Source organism: Rhopilema esculentum, chromosome 8, assembly GCF_057945365.1.
Source record: "Rhopilema esculentum isolate cy_ngs chromosome 8, ASM5794536v1, whole genome shotgun sequence".
NCBI lineage: Eukaryota > Metazoa > Cnidaria > Scyphozoa > Rhizostomeae > Rhizostomatidae > Rhopilema > Rhopilema esculentum.
Window position 1 is genome coordinate 1,585,382 of NC_142822.1, and position 20,493 is coordinate 1,605,874.

The 20,493-nt window shown below is 36.0% G+C and overlaps 1 protein-coding gene across 1 annotated transcript in view; it reads right to left on the minus strand.

Annotated features, from left to right (window-relative positions):
* Window positions 1-2,053: 2,053 nt before the first annotated feature.
* Window positions 2,054-20,493, minus strand: part of LOC135694617 (uncharacterized) — a 45,842-nt gene continuing 27,402 nt past the window's right edge. The window contains exons 27-44 of the mRNA XM_065213436.2: window positions 19,555-20,000; window positions 18,988-19,143; window positions 18,380-18,517; window positions 17,945-18,045; window positions 17,078-17,188; window positions 16,244-16,554; window positions 15,228-15,493; window positions 14,120-14,287; window positions 13,172-13,504; window positions 12,008-12,250; window positions 10,779-11,379; window positions 10,047-10,231; window positions 8,679-8,909; window positions 7,555-7,816; window positions 6,371-7,229; window positions 5,658-5,859; window positions 4,738-4,906; window positions 2,054-4,130 (exon numbers count right to left, since the gene is read on the minus strand). Of these exons, the coding sequence (XP_065069508.2) occupies window positions 2,080-4,130; window positions 4,738-4,906; window positions 5,658-5,859; window positions 6,371-7,229; window positions 7,555-7,816; window positions 8,679-8,909; window positions 10,047-10,231; window positions 10,779-11,379; window positions 12,008-12,250; window positions 13,172-13,504; window positions 14,120-14,287; window positions 15,228-15,493; window positions 16,244-16,554; window positions 17,078-17,188; window positions 17,945-18,045; window positions 18,380-18,517; window positions 18,988-19,143; window positions 19,555-20,000 (6,833 nt within the window). The 3' untranslated portion in view covers window positions 2,054-2,079. The remainder of the gene's footprint in view (window positions 4,131-4,737; window positions 4,907-5,657; window positions 5,860-6,370; window positions 7,230-7,554; window positions 7,817-8,678; window positions 8,910-10,046; window positions 10,232-10,778; window positions 11,380-12,007; window positions 12,251-13,171; window positions 13,505-14,119; window positions 14,288-15,227; window positions 15,494-16,243; window positions 16,555-17,077; window positions 17,189-17,944; window positions 18,046-18,379; window positions 18,518-18,987; window positions 19,144-19,554; window positions 20,001-20,493) is intronic.

Sequence of the window (20,493 nt, forward strand, 5' to 3'; positions counted from 1 at the left end):
GTGTGAAACATTTTTCAGGGAAAATTTACAAACCAAGTTCCCCCAAAGCAAACTGTACTTCTATAACTAAATTTAGTGTACGAAAACAAGTTCGTTTCAGGGAAACTGCCACTGTTAGCAGACCAGAGTCTTTGAAAATGATATTTTTTAAAACAGAGAGTGGCAACTGGGCAATAAAAAATAAACCCGATGAGGATGAAATTAAGGAAGTAGGAAATATTGAAAATGCAGATAAAGAAACAGAAATGGTAATTGTGAAAAATGATAGTGTATTAAGGGATGAAGAGGCAGATAAAAGAGCTAAAAATCGTTTGGAAGTTTTACAAAGAGTAAAAGGATCTTTAGTAAGGGACAGGAGAAAAATGAAGGAGAAAAGAGTTTCTTTGAAAAACAGGAATTTTCATAGAATAAGAAAACAGGTCTCAAACCTCTTCGAAATGAAAGCACGCTTGATAAGTAGGAATTCAAAATCTTGAGCCTAGATACTCGAGATTTAGGAACCAAGTTTCATTGTTGAATGTATATGTCTCGTTAGTGTGAAGAGAATCAACTAGGTCATCAACCCCTTCCGTTTAGTAAATACTGTATACGATAATGTTGAGATAGACAGGGAATATATTTAATAATGAAAGAGCATTTAGATTAATAGATTGATGAAAGTTATAGCATTTGTTATTCTAGGTATATAGTAAAGAAAGCAGCTGTAGAAATGAATATTGAATGGGTTGTGTTTTTTAACTATTAGATAGGAACTTTTGAATGCTAAATTATTTATGTGATGTAAAGTAAGTCGTTCGCTGTAAATAACGATAAATCTTTATGTAAAGAGCATCAAGCCGTTGCTTCATCGTAGGCTTAATCGCATGCGTAGCGCCGTTTTATATTCTATGTTTCCCAGCAATTCAAGTTTAGTAGCAAAGCCAGCTTAAGTGTCAATAGTGATCTTCTATTGATAAAAAGAGTTTACTAAACTGTAGGGAAATAGTATATGTTATTACTTTGGTCCTATTAATAAAGGACATGCTATACTCAAAGCACATCACGATAAGATTTTCCAATATTAGGTATTTTCTAGGTATTAGGTAAGAGACCTTCTAAATGTTTACTTGCTTCATATAAAGCGGGAAAAACCCTGGTCACAAAAACTTAAATAAGACTAAAATTCCTCCAACATCACACACGGTCCCAAGAATGGGGTATGTCGCCAGCAAATTAGGCCTTTTTAGGATAGCTGAAAGTCTTGGATGGCAAAATAAGTAAAGAGCGGAAACAAAGTGTCTTTCTCTGTTATCTTTGTTTATCATAAAACTTTCTATGTAAATTAAAATTAAAGCTCTATTATAGTAATCTATTCGTCGTCGGAGTTACAATATGCGGTAGGTATCCAACAAGTATTTAAAATATGCAGTAGGCATCCAACAAAAAAATAAGTGGTTTGCCTGTCGATGTTAATACACGTTTTGACAGAAACAGATTAAATGGAATTTAAAAGTCTATGTTTTTTAGACTTCATTTAGAATTTGGAGCGTAGAAAAGAGCAAGGTCCTAATGGTATGCCCTCCTACTGAGGTAAATATATAGTTTTCCTCATGCTTTAGGGCTTGAAATAAACTTTACATTTTACGATTTACAGGAACTCGTGTTAAGTGGATATAAATTGATATAAAACACTTTTGTTATATTTCTTCAATGCAAAAATTTAGCGATCTTCCCTTATAAAGTCTGTTGCATGTCGCAATGCTTTACTTAAAGGTTGGATGTACCGTGGAATGTGCCGTTATAAAAGACTTCATATATAGAATGTTGAAGAACTAAATTACCGCACGATTTGAGAAGAGATAATAAATGCTTCATGTTTTATCATACGATGGGCACCTATCACTAACGAACATCTCCCAATAATGGGCACCTATCCCTAACGGACATCTCCCAATAATGGGCACCTATCACTAACGAACATCTCCCAATAATGGGCACCTATCCCTAACGAACATCTCCCAATAATGGGCACCTATCCCTAACGGACATCTTCTTAAAAAGTGCCTGCTAAATGTTTCTTTTCCCTAAGACCAGGTTTCTCTAAACCTTCAACATTTTTGGGTGTTTGTTCTTCTTCGGAACTTTTTTGTGTGACTTTATTGCAGCAATAAAATTCAACATGTATTTTGCATCGTCCTTCTCCATTTCAAAGTTCTCGCAAATCTTGTTTTCCAGTCTGCGCAATATGAGGTCGTGATTGTCCATTATATCGTTTCGTTTGCTTGGCATTTGCGAAAGATTCTCGCACGATAAATCTTCCTTTAAGAGTTGTTCTTTCTCATCCTCTACAGTCTCGCCCACCTCAATTAGGCGCGTTCGACGGCGGCTTCCAAGGTTGATAACGGCCGCTGTTTCTTTTAGCGACAATGAAAACGCATTCAGCATGTCAGAGGCACGCTGCTCTACATACTCTACGAATTCGTCTCCTCTTGTTTCCTTGTTCCAATCGGCGGAATGATTTATGCCTTCGTTTATTATGGAAAGGAATATATTCAGCATGATACACGTTTCAAAGGCGGCAAACAGCACGAAAAATATTGGCCCGAATACTACATTGGCTTCCTGTAGTATGTTGAAAACGGACCCACCAATCAACATCAGGAGCTGTGTCTCCGCAGTTTTGACGTAGCTTGAGAAAAGGGTCGTTTCGTGGAACAACAGATGACCAAGTGCGCCAAAGCCGCAAAAGACCACAAAAAATGGCAGGGCATAGTTGATCAGAGGATTCAAACATAAGCGAAGAGTCTTTTGCAGAACGACAATGGTGGGGAAGAAGGCAAGGAGTTTCAGCATTTTTATGGTGGCTGCAAAACATATAACTGTTATGGAAACAAGCAACGCTTCGTCGGCAACAACGGTGTAGTTGAAGCTGATGAATTTCTCAGGATCTTTGCGAAAGAGTATTAGATTTTTATCGGCCTCATACCAGCTGAATGCCCGTAAAATTAAGGCAGCGAACAACGCAATGGCGATAGTAATCTCAACCCAACTCCAAAACTGCTTCAAGTAATCGCGGCCAATTCTGTACCAAAGCCTGCATTCTTTGTAAATGAAGAAAATCATACACAGCACAAGTATTATTTCACTCGCCATCACAAGCTTTCCAAACGTCCCAACATAGCGATAAAGCTTAAAAACTTTCACGCTAGAGCTTGGTAGCACATTTCCAGTTGGAAGCACCTCCGCGATCACAAAACCAGTCGCAAATAGATTCAGGTTTGCATTGTAAACGGAAAACTCAAAAAACACTGCTCGTGTAAAAGAGTCGATCCATGTATCCTGCTCGAGTGCCATGGCAGTGGCCCGCGCATAATCGATGTCAGTTGCAAGCGAGGCTACATAGCCTCCTCCGCTATACGTTGCCGTGTGTCCGGTGTATGGAAAACCTCTCAACTCGCTCATGTCATGGTACAACCAGTGCTGCTTGTTTGGCTTTACTCTCCCATTGGGAAGGAGATATTGCGAATCAATATTGATCTCATTCGGATGAGATATGGATGACGTGGAGGGGATTGTTTTACGATTGATTTTGAACTTCAACGCTCTTCGTTTTCTAACCAACGTTTTCTCTGTAGCCGCATCACTCTCATGATCTCCAGTCTGTTGGTTCATGAGTTCTACATGAACAAAGTCCTTTTGCGAAAGGGAGGAAAACCGTTCGGTGTTTTCTAGCGTATCGACTTCAAATGCTGTTTTGTCTTCAAAAACAAAGGTATCTTCAGCAGAGAAGCTTTCATGTGTGTCCGATCTCTCCTGATCTCTGTCTTCATCCTTGTGCCTTTCACTCCTATATTCGGCTTCTAACTCGAGCGTTTTCTCATGCCTGTTATGTTCCATACTATCTTGATCCCAAAGTGGAAGTATCTTACCAACAGTTTCAAACAAGTATGGTTTGTGCAAAAGATCATCGACATTAGGTGCGTTCTCCTCGCCTTTTTCAGCCACAGACCTCCTTCGTCTCAAAGAGCTTCCAACTGTTGATTTATTTCCCCAACCAACATCATAGTCACCTTCTTCATTAGCGTCAAAGCTGTATGGTGCATTGCACACGTGCACAATGCCTTTGACATCATTGGGTAAGATGCATGTATCTAGGACAAAATAAAGAATAAATTTCTCTAAAAGCATTTCGCATAGATAACAACTGCAGAAATGTGCCTCTAGAAAAATCACTTTTCTTTAGACACAATGCATTTTCTTAAACAACAGGCAGGAGCCTAGATTTTTTTAAAGGAACAGCTTATACTGTTGTAAAGAAAACTTCCAGCCTGTCAACTATGTTTGCCAAAGTATTATGGTAATTTTTGGTAAAACATCAAAAATGTAAAATGATAAAGCAACACATATGATTATACATCATCAGGGTTGCGAATATACATCAACCCGCTTCAACCTGTCTCCGGATTAAGCTTTGCCTTATTTGTCTTCCTCAAAATTATCCTTGTTTCTTTTCATCAAAAGTTCAATGTTCTACATAAATACCATAATCTAATCATATTGGTACTTATACTTTTAAGTAGACGCATAAAAACAATATCGGTGGATCTTCTATACTCAGGTAAAGAGGAATCCTTTTCGAAGAAAGTTGTCTCAAAATTTCCCTCTAAGATTTCCATGAATTAGGAAAGTTCAAAATAGCTTTATATTTAAGTTGATTCATACGGACTTGTTGAAAAATCTTGAAAAAAATCTACGCACTTTTTCTGACCCGCACTTGTCGGATTCTTGCCAAGCCAATCCGGTATGCCTCCTGGTTATTTGTCATTTTGAAATCGCTAAAGTTGTCGCCATTGTACCATTCTTGTGTGTAAATGGCAGGGATAAAGTGGTTCTGCACCCAACTCCAAAGACCGGGAACATCTTTGATCTGAAAAATTATCAGAATATGAAACGCGACATAAAAATAACAAGTAAATGAGCAGCATATAAGGGTTATTATATTCAAGCCAAGTATTATCTGGTTTTGAAATATCGATTGCAACTGAATATGAAGTATTTGCCAAAGGTGGTGGCAAAAATTATGACACCTTAAAACATTCAACTAATATTTGGCTTTTATAAAATAATGCACACCCAAAATTAATTTTGGTCTTCAATTAAAACTAATGCTAAATCTTTGTTGGATTTGCGGATTTATTTTTCGGATTTTTTTTTCGTATTATTGGATTGAAATTTCTTAGCCTCTTGTATAAATTGGAGAATAGTATTAAAAGTAAAAACTTTACGACATTCAAATGGACAATGTATGCTTAGCCGTACAACGTAGTACTTGCTAATCTTCTTATAGAATTATGAAGGATTTATGTATTGTTGTATAATTGGTAAATAAATACAATAATGATGCTGCTAATTCATAGATACCTTTTTTAAAGAAAGTGTTTTGTAAAAGTACGCATAAATTGAATTTAAATTTTCCATAATATAATTTTTGTACGTTTTTATAGTGAAGGGTCTGTTTATTATTTAGATAAGTATTACCGAAGAGCTATTCTCCTTAAACATATGGAATAGAATGAATGAAATTGTATTTTTAATCTTTGCCTCTTCGGTGTGTCCTAAGTAACAATCTATAAGCGAGACACCCAATACAGCAATACAGTAAAACTAAATAGACTCACATGTTCAAAATGCTGGTGGACAACGTCATCTGTCAAGGCTTTGCTAAAGTAATATCCATCAGTATCGCGATACCCACGAGCCACAAATGCAAGAAACATTAAGAATATTACGTAAGATATGAAGTCCTGGAGAAATATCCTCAAACGCAATTCCATCCGCCTCTTCTTCCGCGCGTATTTTAACTCTTCTTGAGTCAATGACCTAAAAAAGCATTCAGCCATAATGAAGAATTCCTAAACTTGAGTCTTTAAGAGACGTTTGAACAGTGGCGGTTTTAAGGGGGGCTCAGGGGGCTATGGCCCCAGGCCCCGCCTTTATGGTAGCTAAAACGGGCCCTACATCTAAGAAAAAAGATAGAAATTATAAAGAACAATGGCCCCGCAGATGTTTTTGGCCCCGTGCCCCGCAGCCCCTAAAACCGCTTTTGCATTCGAACATCAAAACTGTAATAACACAGCTTGTATCGGCAAGATAAAAAATTTTCCGATTCATAATATTATCTCTTTAATGTTTCCTCAATAACGAATATTAAGCAACTTCTCTGTTTATAAAATCATTTAAAAATTGATCCTAGAAAGGGGTCAATTTGACACTTTTCTCAGCCTAAGGTTGCTAAATTGCTTTATATTTCTTATCCAAAGTACTGAATATGAGGCAACAGATACGTATATACCTCATCCAGGAGAAAATGTATGATGAAATGTAGGTATACCTCGGCTCCAAGTTAGGAATTCCAATGACGTCACCCTTTGATAAATCTATGGTTTGTATATTGGATGAAAATTTATACATTTCAAGGGTGTTGCCCTCATCTTGATTTCGTTTGAAAATTGCTGCGATGAGAACAGCAAACAGGATTAATTTCAGCGGCTGGAACACGAATGCTGACTGGAAAAAGCCGGTTAAAATCGAAACAACAAATTGTGTCGACTTCTCATTTCCCCACTGCATGCTGTAGAACAGAACAACAACAACGCAACCCAAAATTGTGACGACTGCAAGAAACCAGGCAATTATCAAGAAGCCAAATGGCAAACACTTCCTTCGCTTTGATTTTTCTCCAGTCAGCTTTCTAGCTTTTCTGCGTGCTTTGTACATCTGAATACTTTCTGCATTCTTGAAAATGGCCACAAGCATTGAACTGACTGGAATAACGACCAAGGCGGATTGTATTCCAATTATAATGCCTTTGTAGTCTATGACCAGCGAACCGATTTTCCATAGGTATTTTGAATTGTTACCAAGTTGAAAGAACATTGCACTTGCAAGCATGGTCAAACATAACATTGCAAGGCAACAAGTTATACGTTGCACACGTGTGAAGGTATCATGAGGTCGCTTTAGGAGAACTGACAACCACAGATGCTGGTCACTGAAGTCTTTGGCTGTTTTTGTTGTGAAAATATGTGAAAAGACTTTATGATCGTCTTGATCAGCAGTTCCAATTGATCGGTCAATAAGCCCATCTTCAAGTTCAACTGCCAACCACTGCTCACAAATGAAAGTGTACGTTTTGTTTGTTTGTAGGTCTTCAATATAAACACGACTGAGGTACCATCCAGGGCTTGCACCTGTTTGAAATAACATAAATGGTTTAGACCTACATCGAAAATGGTTACATGTAATACCGTGAAACGTTGAGGGCAACAATGCAAGTATTTCAGGGTAACAACACAGTTCCCAGACTAAGACTAAAATTGATAAAGTAGCTCAAAAGGTCTTAGATAGCAAAAAAGAAGCAAAAAAGATTCTTGAAGATAATAGACGCCACTAAACATAGGCCATTACTGTGTATTTTTATCAAACAGAAAGCCTTTAAGATAGTTTGAAAGTCTCATAAGAAGATTTATGTTACCATGAAAGCAGTCAAATTAACGACAGACAAAAAATGATCACCTTCATTGTCATGCCATATACGAATATCGGTGAGATCCCCAACTGACTCTTCGTAGCCGATTTTGAATGCATTTATCTGATCCCTTTGGAATGCTGGTTTCTCTAAATCAAGAAGAATCCTCGCTTCCCCCTTTTTATCACCACTGTTCAAAGAACAGAACACATTTGCTGTCGTGCCAGCGTTGATTCTGGCTCCTGTTACTGTGATAATCAGATACTGATAATTATCTGAATGAGTGTGTTGAACAGCAACAACACCAACCTGGATACACAAGCAAATGGTGATCATATGCAACTGGCTGTCTTAAATAAGGACTTATGTTCTAAATAGCTTCTTTAAGGCACAATGAATTGGTTGATTTTGATAGACTTTAAGGGGTCCTGTTTCTTCAAGAGATGTTAATAATTGTTAAGAAGATTTTGAGAGAAGTGCCTTGGTTGCAGGAACGTGCTCTAATTAATATGAATTTTAGTAAGTCTTCTGGAACATTTGCAGATTTATTCCTCTTAAATAGGTTTTGTAACAAAATTTTGCTAGGTTCAGTTCATTTTGCTGACTCCAATATTGCAATGTAAACAAATAGTTGTAAGTAAACAAATAGTTTCTTCATAGCAATCATTCTCCTGATTTATCCTTCTTTGCACATCATGCAGTAAACTTCGGCTACTAAAGCAGTTTCCCGTGTGCCGAGTACTTATCGCAAAGCTGCCACTTTGGCGATGATTTATCGTAGGACCTTGCAAATAGCTAATGGAAGGCTGCTTTAACAGATAAATGAACAAATGAAGATTTTATTGCATTATAAAAACCCAAAGCTTGAACGCGAATAGCTTAATGGCAGTTTGAAACAAGTTTGTTAACTAATTGAACATTGCATATTGGCTTGGTTTCTTGAGAACTTCAATTTAGAGGGCTTTTAGAAAAATTTAAAGAGTAGGAACAAAAAGGACAAAACCTGTGGCCTAGAGACTCATTCACTTCTTAAACAAATTGAAGTAATTTATTGAGAAGGAGACGGTAATTAGAAGATCATTTAATAGCAACTTAATGTTTATATAAATGTTCAGAGATTTTTATGTTTCAGAAAGATGAAAATAACACATTGAAAAATTCACTATCTTACCTTTTGAGCATCCAACTTGTCAGTTTTTCGGACACGAACCACGAGCAAGGCGTACAATCCAAGCAGCAAAGAGATGAGGACAACCACAGAAACGTTGTCGTGAATATTCTTAAATCCTTCTATGACTTTGTCTATGTCTATTGGATTCGGAGCAATGAGGAAATCACTCGCAAACGATGTTAAATGATTGCAGTTACACTCAATCACCGTAGTATTTGACTTTGGTCCCACCTGTAGTTAGAATTTTGGAGTTTTAATTTTCTATACTTGGAATAAAACAAAGATATGAACAAACATTTAGATCTAATTACTAATCTTCATTATTTATCAATTTTGCTCGAATATGTGAGCAGACAATGGAAATAATATACAGTTTTGATTCTAGGCGCAAAGCTAGAATTGTGTATTCGAAATCGTGGAAAGGTGCCCTCACACTGGCAGACTAGAAAATCCTAGATAATCTTGGCTTGGTTCTTAAGCTTTTAGAACCAGGGACAATTGATAGTGGATGGTTTGGAAAAAGTCTGTACACACCGGGCCATATATTGGATAACAATTCTTGGCGAATTCGGACATTTGAATACTTTTATGGTGTTGTTTTGGGTAGTATATATTCAAAATCAAAAAATTCTCTATTATTTGTAAAGTCATCACTATGCTGCTCTATGAAATGGCCAAAGACAAGATCTGGGAGATTTCACTTTATAGAATAGCTTGATTTTACAATGCTTTGCAGAAATTTGACTTGTATATTTAAGGGAAAGAGGGACTAGAATCGCTACCATAGCGAATGAAAGAGAGACAAAACTTCACTATAGTGTGTGGATGGTTCAGCAATTAGAGTCAGTGTTTACAGATTTAAAAGCATGGGGTCGGAATCTCTGCCATTAGCAACTTTCACTTAGAGTATGGAGAGTCGACACAACTTTCTGTTATTCCAGGCATAAGAATAAAGAGGTATTGTCGCATTCTCAATGATTAGGGATAGGATCACGGGCTACAGATTCAAGAATATCGAGTTCCTGTCACGAAGAACTGTCAGAGTTGTGAAGAGTCAGTCATTTCGAGAGGAAAGACCAGCACACTGTTCGTCTACTTCTCTGTCTTCAAAACTACTTTAGTAAGCTAGATATAAATAAATAGACAATACATTGCCATTACTATAATTGATCATGATGAAGAAACACTGCTTCGTCGAAGTCAAAACTATGCTCTTGTGACTTACACTGTTTGGTTGATAATTTTACCAAATCCAGCGCCTATTTACCGGTTAACCCTCGATTCTGTCAAGGCACATGGTATAATTGAATCTAGAAAACCTCTACACAGCTTTATAGTGCAACATATACACAGATATGTTCCTCTTACCTGGCACCCATAAGATTCCCAGCTTCCTTCACCTGATGGATCCCAAAAGCGACACTTTGATGTAAAGCTTCTTATAAAGTATGAAGTTTCGTTGGCAACATCAGCAATTTGACATTTGGTTGTGTCGTTTAGCAATTGTGCAGCTGACGAGTTACCAGAGACAGTCCCATTCTTTTCAAAAATACCTGTTGAATGAACAAGGTGTATTACTATAATTTATTGTACTTAATATTTGGAATAAGTGAAATATTTTCAATTAATAACGGACAGATAAACATCCTTCCAGATAATAGTTCATCCTAAAATTAGTGTCATATAAAGTTAGTTTTCCATGCAAGTTCTATGCAGTGTAGTACATTGATGTATTTTCTCACGTCAATATTGCTCAATTTTATGAAAATCAATGTTTAACAGTCTCTTATGTAGTGCTAAGTTGCTAATCCAATTTTCACGCTTATTGCAAAAATCAGAAAACTATACCAATTATCAGAATAGAGCATAGATTTTCCCTAATAAGAAATTTATTCCCAACTTTGTCTCTAAAATATTAGGCTCAACCCCAAATTGATCCCTATCTAAATATAAAGCAAAACATTTGCCTGATGATTTAATTAAGCATGGAACTTTAATTATCAATTGATATGATTAATTTGCAATTGCTTTAAAATTAATTCAAAATATAGACATGAATAATGAAATTACTTTACCTTTAAAAGCTAAAATTTTACTTACCAATGTAATAAGTTCCATTTTTTGTTTCCTTGTCTAGCAAGAACACTCGATACGGATTCAGCGCACATGGCTTGATTATTTCATCTATCCTTGCATCTAGTAGCTGCCTATATGTGCAATTCAAATACGGTTCAATTTCATTTTCCCAATTACTCAGGGCCTGGCCAGCAATTTCTTGATATATAGAGCATATATTCGCTCTGATGTTGTCTTGCATCTCCGAACTACCGCATCCACTAAGGCTTGGTAAGGTCCAGTTTCTCAGATAATCGTCACGCGACGGTCTCTGTTCATACTTAACATATACTTGAAAATCCAAACAGTAATTCATTGGTTTAAACTCAATATGAAGGCTATTATCATGCTCGATCTTTATACGATGAAAATTTCTTCTTTCCTCCATGTATCTTTCTTTGAATGTCCAATGCTCATAAACAAACGGTTGTTTTATTTGTCGAGGTATTGAAAGCTGGATTGGCTCTTTGGTGTTTGTGACTTGAAGGTGAGACAAGTCTGATTTGAGTTGGAAATCAACTAACGAAGATTTTATCAAATTGCTTTGCCAGTGCCAGAAATATGTGTTGAATGTTGTGTACTTTAGCTGGAAAAAATAAAATTTAGAAATGGTTGTATGATTAGCTGAATATGTCTCAAACAGTCTGAAGACTCATGGTTTGCAGCAACATTTCCAAAATCATAGTAAGCACAAACAGTGAAAGTTTTATAAAACTGTGAGACAAAATCTACCTTTTTATTTTGCGGAGGTTAGTTATTGCATGCTCAAGCAGAGGAGCGTTTGAAAGCCTTTGCTTACCTACGATCAATGACGTTAACAAAGCTATATGACATTGTCTATAGCATTCAATACTTTGCCCTTTTATGACAACATCAACAGCAGCAATTTTTCAAAACAACTGTCTCTTAAAAGCAGAATAATTTCAGACAAAGCCAATCAAGTATACAAAAGACCTAGAAAAAAGAGAGGGATGCTTGTGGAATACCCGTTAAAGAAAACAGCAGGACGGAATCTATATTAAAAATTGAATGTATGAACGGTACCATGGCAGGGACATGGCACCCTTGATAATGATGACATTTTCAAATCTCTGAAGGATTTATCGGTGCTTCTTTTGCACCAAATACTCAAGAAATTCGGTCATGTTTCAAGTGAAACGAGCACTTCTGAACAAAATGATTATTTCATGAGTACGAAGTTGATCACAACTTACCACTGAGCTAACAATCAAGTTGTTATCAAGGTTGAGTGCATCCAAAGGCGGAAGCACTATGCTTGCATTGAGGATTCCATTCGCCGTTGTATGGTTCATAGTCGAGCCCGCTTCCTTTTTCAGAACGATGCCCAAGTTTGACGTTAGAATTTCAACTGCTTCCTCTACAGGTGACATGCGACCAAGAATTGTGTCAGTCATAGAATTTGAGTATGCCAATGTAGTCAGAACCAAACTTTTCGCCTAAGACACAATATTTTACAATGATTAAAAAGCAGAAAAAACTAACGTTCTTCTAGATATATTGAGCTTGTTGTTATGTTTTTTTCATAAAAATGCAATCATTGCCAAATTATAAAGTGTTTTCAAAAGAAAAAAATTAAGAATTCCAGCCATGTGCCTTTACATCCACAGATTAAACTTTACATAAAAACACATATTGAAAAAACGGATGCAATTTTGTCTCAAATATACAAAAGTGGGTTAAAATTTTATGTCAGTTGAAGAAATACGGGATTGCCATATCCTATTTGACAGAGACTCATGTATCACTTACTTGTTCAGAGAATCATGTTCTATGCCCTTAACACCATCCTTGGCAGACCATGATAGGTATGGGTCTAATTCTTTGTTTTCTTATTAAGACCGGTTCACTTATGTATATCTAACTTAAAATACTAGGACTGTAATTGAAAAATATCTGCTGTTTTGTCAACTCAGCGCACTCTACGCCACATTGACAACTACAATAGCTGCCAAAAGTACCTAGAACACCCAGCAATTTACGCTGCATTTGATATCTTTCATCCCTTTCATGAAGAAAAAAATTACTGCTTCCGCTCCCTTCCCCCTAAAACAATGTTGATAAATTAGAGAAATATCATGAAAGAAGCGCAAAAGAAAGTGCTTCCTAAAATCCTAACCTGTTTGATAGTAAACCATCATTGATCTGTAGGGGAGAGGGGTATGATTGATTTTGATCTTGGAAATTGATGTCAGTGTTCCAAAACTTTTGGCAGGCATTGTGGGCTCAAGAGTGTGCGCTTATTTGAACGTGTGTGTTTATTTAAGCTAGCGCGCTTACACAAACATTTGCGCTTATTCGAATGGTTGCGCTTATTCGAATGAGTTCGCTTATTCAGGAATGTACGGTATCGCATATACCTCTTCTACATTCCATTTGAGAGGATTCTCTGTGAAATTCGACTCATTCTTGGCTCTTAGATTTGGATCCAGGTTGATTGATGTGGACATCATGACCATGCCCTTGGCGGCAATAAGGCTCTTGCCCCGACTGACCAGATCTCTAAACAGCACATTGGTGTGATCACTTATTAACTTGGTAGTCATTTTGCCAATGGCATCAACAGCTTTGGCAGCAGTCTCTTGTAGAAGCTCGCTTGGCACTTCTGCTAATTTGGCGATCAAAGGAGCTATGACGTCATCAGAGCTTGTGTTGACCATATTCAACAGAAGACTCATAGCTGTATCACGAATCTAAAATTACACATTATTTATGAAATAAAATAATGAAGATGAAGGCCACTGATGAAAGGTTTATGAAATATTCAGGGCAAATTAAGCACGCATTATGCATGAAGGTCGAGCTAACCTAAATCGATTTTATTTGTTTATTAGAAGTAGAGATGAAATTACCACCAACGTACTGTTTGTAAACAAACATGGTAATTCTTGTTTAATAGCACACTTTTATCACTTATCTAGATTTCAATTAGAATGGCAAAATGTCTGTAGATGCCTAAAAAGGACAGTCTTACAGCAAACATTAACACAGAACGAAGACTACAAAACCAGTTGATAGCATGCTTACCAAATTATGGTAATGCACACTGGCTGAATCAAACTTTGTTACAATAAAAGCTTTGAGAAGGTAGAGGCGTCAGGAGGTAAGAAAATTAAGAAGAAGCCAGAGATGGATTTATGGACAATTCTTTTAACTCAATTTTTTACATGGCTCTCAGCAACTCTTTAAACATTGAAAGTAAAATATCAAGCAGTGGAAATTCCTGATCATCAAAGAAACAAAACGACATCTCAAAAAGATTCGGTAATGAAGACGAATGTTTGGAATCTGAGATCAAGTGTACATACCTGAATCTTCTTTTGCAGCTGCTCGTATGTTCTATTTACTTCCGCATTGTGGTCTAAAACCGATACCATGGCTCCGATAAACTGGGCAATTTCCTGCCCGCGAGTGGCATTTTCTATTCTCGTTAAGAAGTAATCCAGTTGAAGAACAGTCAATGTTGGTATATCCATCTAGAAAAAGAAATGGTAGCTTAAATGAAAAGGTTCGTAAGAAACCATCACCTTAAGTAAAAGAACATAACAAAACTTAGCTATAGCTGCATTAAGGATACAATTCTTACTCTGTTAAAAAGTACCACAGAGAAATACCTGATTCTAACACACATACCAATAGCAAATTTAGGCGATAAACAGAAACAATTTTAAATTACACGACTTTATGGCTTGCATAAGTTTTTTAACTTTGAAGAGTTTTCATAGCCATTAAAATACACTGAAACTTATTTATGCAAGTTAAAATGGTGACTCTTACATACTAGAGGACAGCAAAACAGAACGTCAGTGATATTTGAATATATGAGTCTCATGTGCAACGTTTTTTACAGAAAACCTCGTAGTTATTTGAGTTCATGGTTGCCATTTTTGCATTAAATAAGAGATTTAGTACAAAACCAGCAAGTTTCCTGTTAATGATAGGCAACTACGGCGAACATGTTCTACAAAAAAGTATGCTACATGTTTTCATAGCAACAGCGTAAGGTTCAATTTCAAAATTTTGCGTTGGTATCATTGAAGGCAAATTATAGACCCGCCCACTTTTTAAAATTGGCTAGGATATGATATGGGTTCATGAATTTAGGGTTTGTATACCTGCATGAAGTCGAGTCCCTTTATCGAAATGACTAACTTTTCCCAAGCAAAAAAACTGTCTTATCTGCTAAAAGTCGGCTTTGTATTTTCTTTCAAAGGCGTTCAACATCCCCAAAAGCAATGCATTGCATCCACGTCAAAGATCTTTTTTAAGAAATACAGTGAAATTTATATTAAAGAAAAGCTCCGTACAACGGACAGTAACAAGTACCCGTTGGTATCCATTGGTAAAGAGATATCTGTTAATGCCTCAGATGCCAAGTTTATGAAATTTTACTGCAGGAAATGACTTAATACTCACATGAACTGAGAGTTCAATTTCTGTAAACATTCCTAAACTGTCAATTATTCTAACACGCAACACCAATGGCATGTCACCATTTGGACCAATTGGAAAGATGGTTCGACAGGTTGAATTGTGTTGTCTGCAGACAACTGTTGTCAAGACTTTGTTGATATGAGCAACCTCGTACGTAATTGGCCTTTCTGTATCAATCCAACCAGTGCACATAACATCAAAAGAAGTGAAAATAGCCAAGCCTCGTTTCGGATTTACCACACAAGATCCTGCAAAAGCCAAACCCCGCTAACAGTAAGGATTATTTACTGCAATGAACAAAATTGGTAATTCAGACAATATTTCGATCTACTCATGGGTTTACATTGCTTTTGGCTTCAGAGCAATTAAGATGCCAGCAAAGGATACGGGTTTCACTTTTATCAATTTCATTAACTTCAAACATGAAATATTGAATTTGCAATGAGAGGAACTACGACAAATATGAAAAGAAAACTTGTTGCTTTTATTGTGTTGCTGTTTCAGAACTTCTTCTATGGTTAATATATATGATTATACATTTTGATGATCTAAACAGACAAACCGTCCCCTGCCTCCAGAAACTCATGGTTGACAGTGCTCCCCTTTTCATAAAGTCCCTGAGAAAATTTTTTATAAATTTATTGAATTCAATTTTTTCAAGTTTTGGCCTTCTGTTCTTTTGAGGGTGATCTCATTATTAAGCCCATCTGAATTAGAAGTTTTAGAATTAATATATAATTTCTGATAGTTAGTAAAGTGTATGAGTAGAGCTCAGACTTTTCCAGTTCCGTGGTTGAAAAATTCTAAAGGAATTTAAAATAAATAACGTGGATTTAAAAGACCTCAAGGTAACTTGCAGAAAAAATGTGACTTGAAACCAGAAGAAACTCCATAAAAAAGCAAGTAGAGAGTGATAAAATGTTTCCAAGTATCGCACCACGCAACACCCCTCGAGTCTAAAATTATTTTATCTATCGAGATTATCAAAAGCCACTCACCATTTAGGGGTGGAATATTGGCAGATATAAGATACTGCTGCTGAAAAAAAGATCCATCAGGTGCAGTTGCCCTTAACACGATCGAGTAATTCTGGCCGGGGGTTAATACATTTGGCTTCATATAAAAGTTTTTAGAGCTGCCTGTTGAAAATAAGACATTATGCAACTGTATTGGTTTTCTTGACGTCTCATTGTATTGTTCCATTGTCCATTTAAAGGTCGCATTGCTGTTGCAAGCACCACCTTTGCAGATTGCATTCAAAAAGAATTTGTGCGAGGGGTCGACTTTACTTTTGCAGTTTTCTGTGCATCTAAAAATGCAAAAATATATTAAAAGGAAATTCAGAAAAATTTTGCAATGGTGATTAATTCGATTTTCAAAGTTTTGCTTGCGTTCTGAGGCAAAGTATAGATCATTTACATGTATTATGCATCGATGTTATGAGAACAAGCAAATGCTAATTTACTGCTGAAACGATTGCAAATCATGAAAAAATTCATCTACGTATGAAGAACTTAATCAAAACATTTAAAAAACATCTTTTAATTGAGGAATATGTCTGATCAAAATATTTCAAAAGTTGAGCTCGTCCAGCTAACTCTGGATTAAAACAGGGCAATTTCTCTTTCCATAATTTTAGACAGCTCATCATTGACCACACTCATTTCTTTCTGCTTACATCGTTGTCTTTTACTAAACTCATGCCTTTAAACATTCTTCAAAATGAACAAAAACATTAATTCCTGAACTAAAGATACTAAATATTTTCTAAGTATTAAATCTCCGTCACTGATATCATAAAAAAAATCTAAATAGAAAAAATTGAAACAAACCTCAATTCAAAATATGGTGTCAATGGTAATGTAATGATTAATGACTTTTTCTTGCTGTTTCTTCGTAATCTGAACGGAGTTCTTGCTTCGACAACAACAGTAAACTCGATGCTGTAAAATAAATTTAACTCTTCAAATCAAACTTTGACTGAAAAATGCCATTTCAACACACGCAAAGGCTGGTAATATCTCGACCAATCATCAACGCATCTATTCGACTAATTTTTTGTGACGTCGTCACTTTTGAACCCTTTATGCTGATTCAAACTTAGATTGGTAAACTTTTCTACACTGGCTAACAAGTTGATGCAACTTATATAACCAGGAACTTAAGATCTTTGACACAAGGTAACACAATTTGACACAAGATAATATGTTAACTTTAATGACTCAGACAATCTGTCAATTCCAAATGTATGCTGATCTTCAACGATGTTCAATGTAAATTACGCATATAAATATGTTAGAAGACACTCTTTTTTAAAAAAACTCGTTATGGGAAATGAGGTCTGGGCAATCAGGAGAATTTAAGTAATTTAGCACTCGAAGCAAAAAAAGTTGAGGTATAATTGCATTTTGAAAAAATCCATAATTCAGAAATGTCGTGAATTTCCTTCATGGAGCCTTGAGACTGTAAATACGTTTTCTCATCTATGTACAGCATTGAAACAGAAGCACATCTCTTGACAGAAATGTTACAAGCATTTGAAACAATAGAAACATTGATGAGTTGCAGCGATGAATATCCTTCCCAGTCTTAAAACCTATGACTTCATATTTAAGAAACAGCTTCAACCTTTGACTGTTTTTTATAAAAAATGAGTGTAATCTAGCCACCCCAGTGTTGCTTTATGTAGCCATACTCACGTGTGATTTCCGTGCAGGTGTCTCGAATTGAATGATATCTCTTTGGTTGTTCTTGGAATATCAAGAATCCCAGCTGCCTTTCCAAAACAGCCAATCATCTTCTGCAAACAAAGGACAGTTCTTGGAAAAAGCTTTATCAATATCGACAGTGAAGATCTCTCAGAGTACGAAGAGCAAAAGGAAGAAAGAGCATATATCTAAAATGGTGTAACTATTATCTAAAAGGAACATATATCCCAATATCATGTGATCGAACTCAGAAACGACAGGTGGCTTCTTAGATTACTTACTTACATAATTGGCTGCATTCAAGTAAACAAATTAAGCATTCATAATCATCATATATTTGCAAACACTTCATTGGAAGCACTAACGGTAACGTAGTGAACGGAAACCAAAACAAACAAATTGAACAAACTGTTCGAATTGTCTCACCATATCATCAGAAGTTGTTGTTTGGTTGCCAATACTGTTGTTAGAAGACATACTTGAATATGGTGAGGCAAGAATGCTTTGCAGTGCAATTGAACTTGTTGGCGATACAGTGGGTGTCAAAGTAGTGTTCGCGTGTGACTAGCACAAAAATATAAGACAGCATAAGGATATTTATTAGGACTCTAGAGTGATGAGGCAATTAAAAGGAAGACGAAGAAACAGACTCTAAGGGCAACAAGCAATTAAATGAACTACCACGACTAGAATTGATGAAACTTTGCAAGGTTCTGTACCATTTCACTTAATACTTGAAAGTTTTTCTTATATTATTTCAAGTAATAAGGTCCGTTTTTAGTCTTTTATTTACCAAATATAGAATTTATTTGTTGATGTTATCAAAAATTTCAGCAGAAAATAAGGAATACAAACAGTGTAAATAATTCAAAATTGTGGCCTAGCGAAAACAGAAAAAAATTATGCAAAAAATCAAGGTTTTCTGCTAAGGCCGTATTTATCCCTGACCAATATGCCATATCATGATGAAAAATCAAAAGCAATCAATTTTCAATGTCATAAATATTTATGCTAGACAAAAGACAATAAACTACCTGGAGACTGAAGAAGTATTTTGAGTTGATTCGTGGTAAATTTGAGATTGATAAAACATCCCGTTGCTCTAATGAAACATCCCTGCAGTACCACGTGTAATTCAAATCTGTTGAAAACCCATCTGGATCATACGACAAACTTGCATTGACCGTTACCTGTAGAATTGGTGAGAGAAAAGTCATTCGGAGCTTCGTAAATTTAGTTGTACTTTTCGTTGAGATTAACTGGTATGGTGGAGATGTTATAAAACCATCACAAAAGGTATTTGTACAAAAATTGTGCACTACATTTGATATTGACAAATTTTCCATATGAACAAATTCTATATTATCGGTTATCTACCTTCTTACAGATGTTACTTACATAGATTGATGGCAGATAAATGCAAAAAAAATATTCAGGCCTTGCCTCGATGTGAATACTTGATAAAGACCCAATTGGACCTCTCCCTTGCGTTCAATTGATAAGATTTTTAAAAGATAATCTAAGATTTGATTCAAAGCTATTGAAATAATAAACCAGCATTGCAAAGATGATAAAGATACGGCATGTTATCGATAGCTTACTTCAGTGTTGTAAGGGTATGATTTGTAACTGTTCTCCACAAAATCAGGTACCAGGTCAGTATCGTTAACAAAAATCTTCGTGACTTTTGCTATTGAAAATCCGCCGATGAGATAATGGCCTGCCATTGTCACCTTTACAGATATGACAACTTCTCCGTAATTCAGAAGACAGCAGGGAATATGCAATAGGTGATTTCTGTTTATGAAGGCCACTGTAGAGTTTGAAATTGCAAAAGCCTGTCCCTCTGTTTGTAGAGATGTCTGATTGATCGATGGGTTTATCCCAAGAGAATAAATGGTCCAGCGTATCGAGTAAGCGTTACTGAATTGGCAGTCTGTTGTGACACTAGTTATGTTGTAAATCAAAGGAACAGAGCGTTGGGCCTGAACAAGAGGCAGATTTGCATCGAGGCCAGAAAATCCACCTGGTATTTCAGTTCCAATTCCTGGAAAGATATGGAATTGGTTAATGCGGAACTGTCAGTGGCCCTATTGAATTTCAGTAACAAAAACAAATGCCAAGAGAGTAATGAGAGTTTAAATGAGATTACCTGAAAGCGTTTTTGGATACTTTTACCAATTAGGATAAACAGGAAATAGAAAAATCCGGAAAAAGATGCCGAACATTCATTTATCGTCAACTTAAAGAAGTTAGAAGCTTTTTTATGATAGCTATTTTTCCTTTTTTTTTCCTACATCTTTCGATCTAATGATTAAAAGAAATAAAAAGGTTTTGCATAGCATCTAAGTATTTTCTTCCATCAAGTAAGTTTTATCAGTTTTCAAATTGTAATATTTCTTATTCACCTTTAAAAACAGATATGAAACTCACGATAAAGCTTAAACGCGTTTGAAGAAACCACCCGCCAAATAGTTTAACAAAATTCGATTTTGTTACAATGGACACAGCTACAAATTCTAAATTCAAAAAGCAACCCT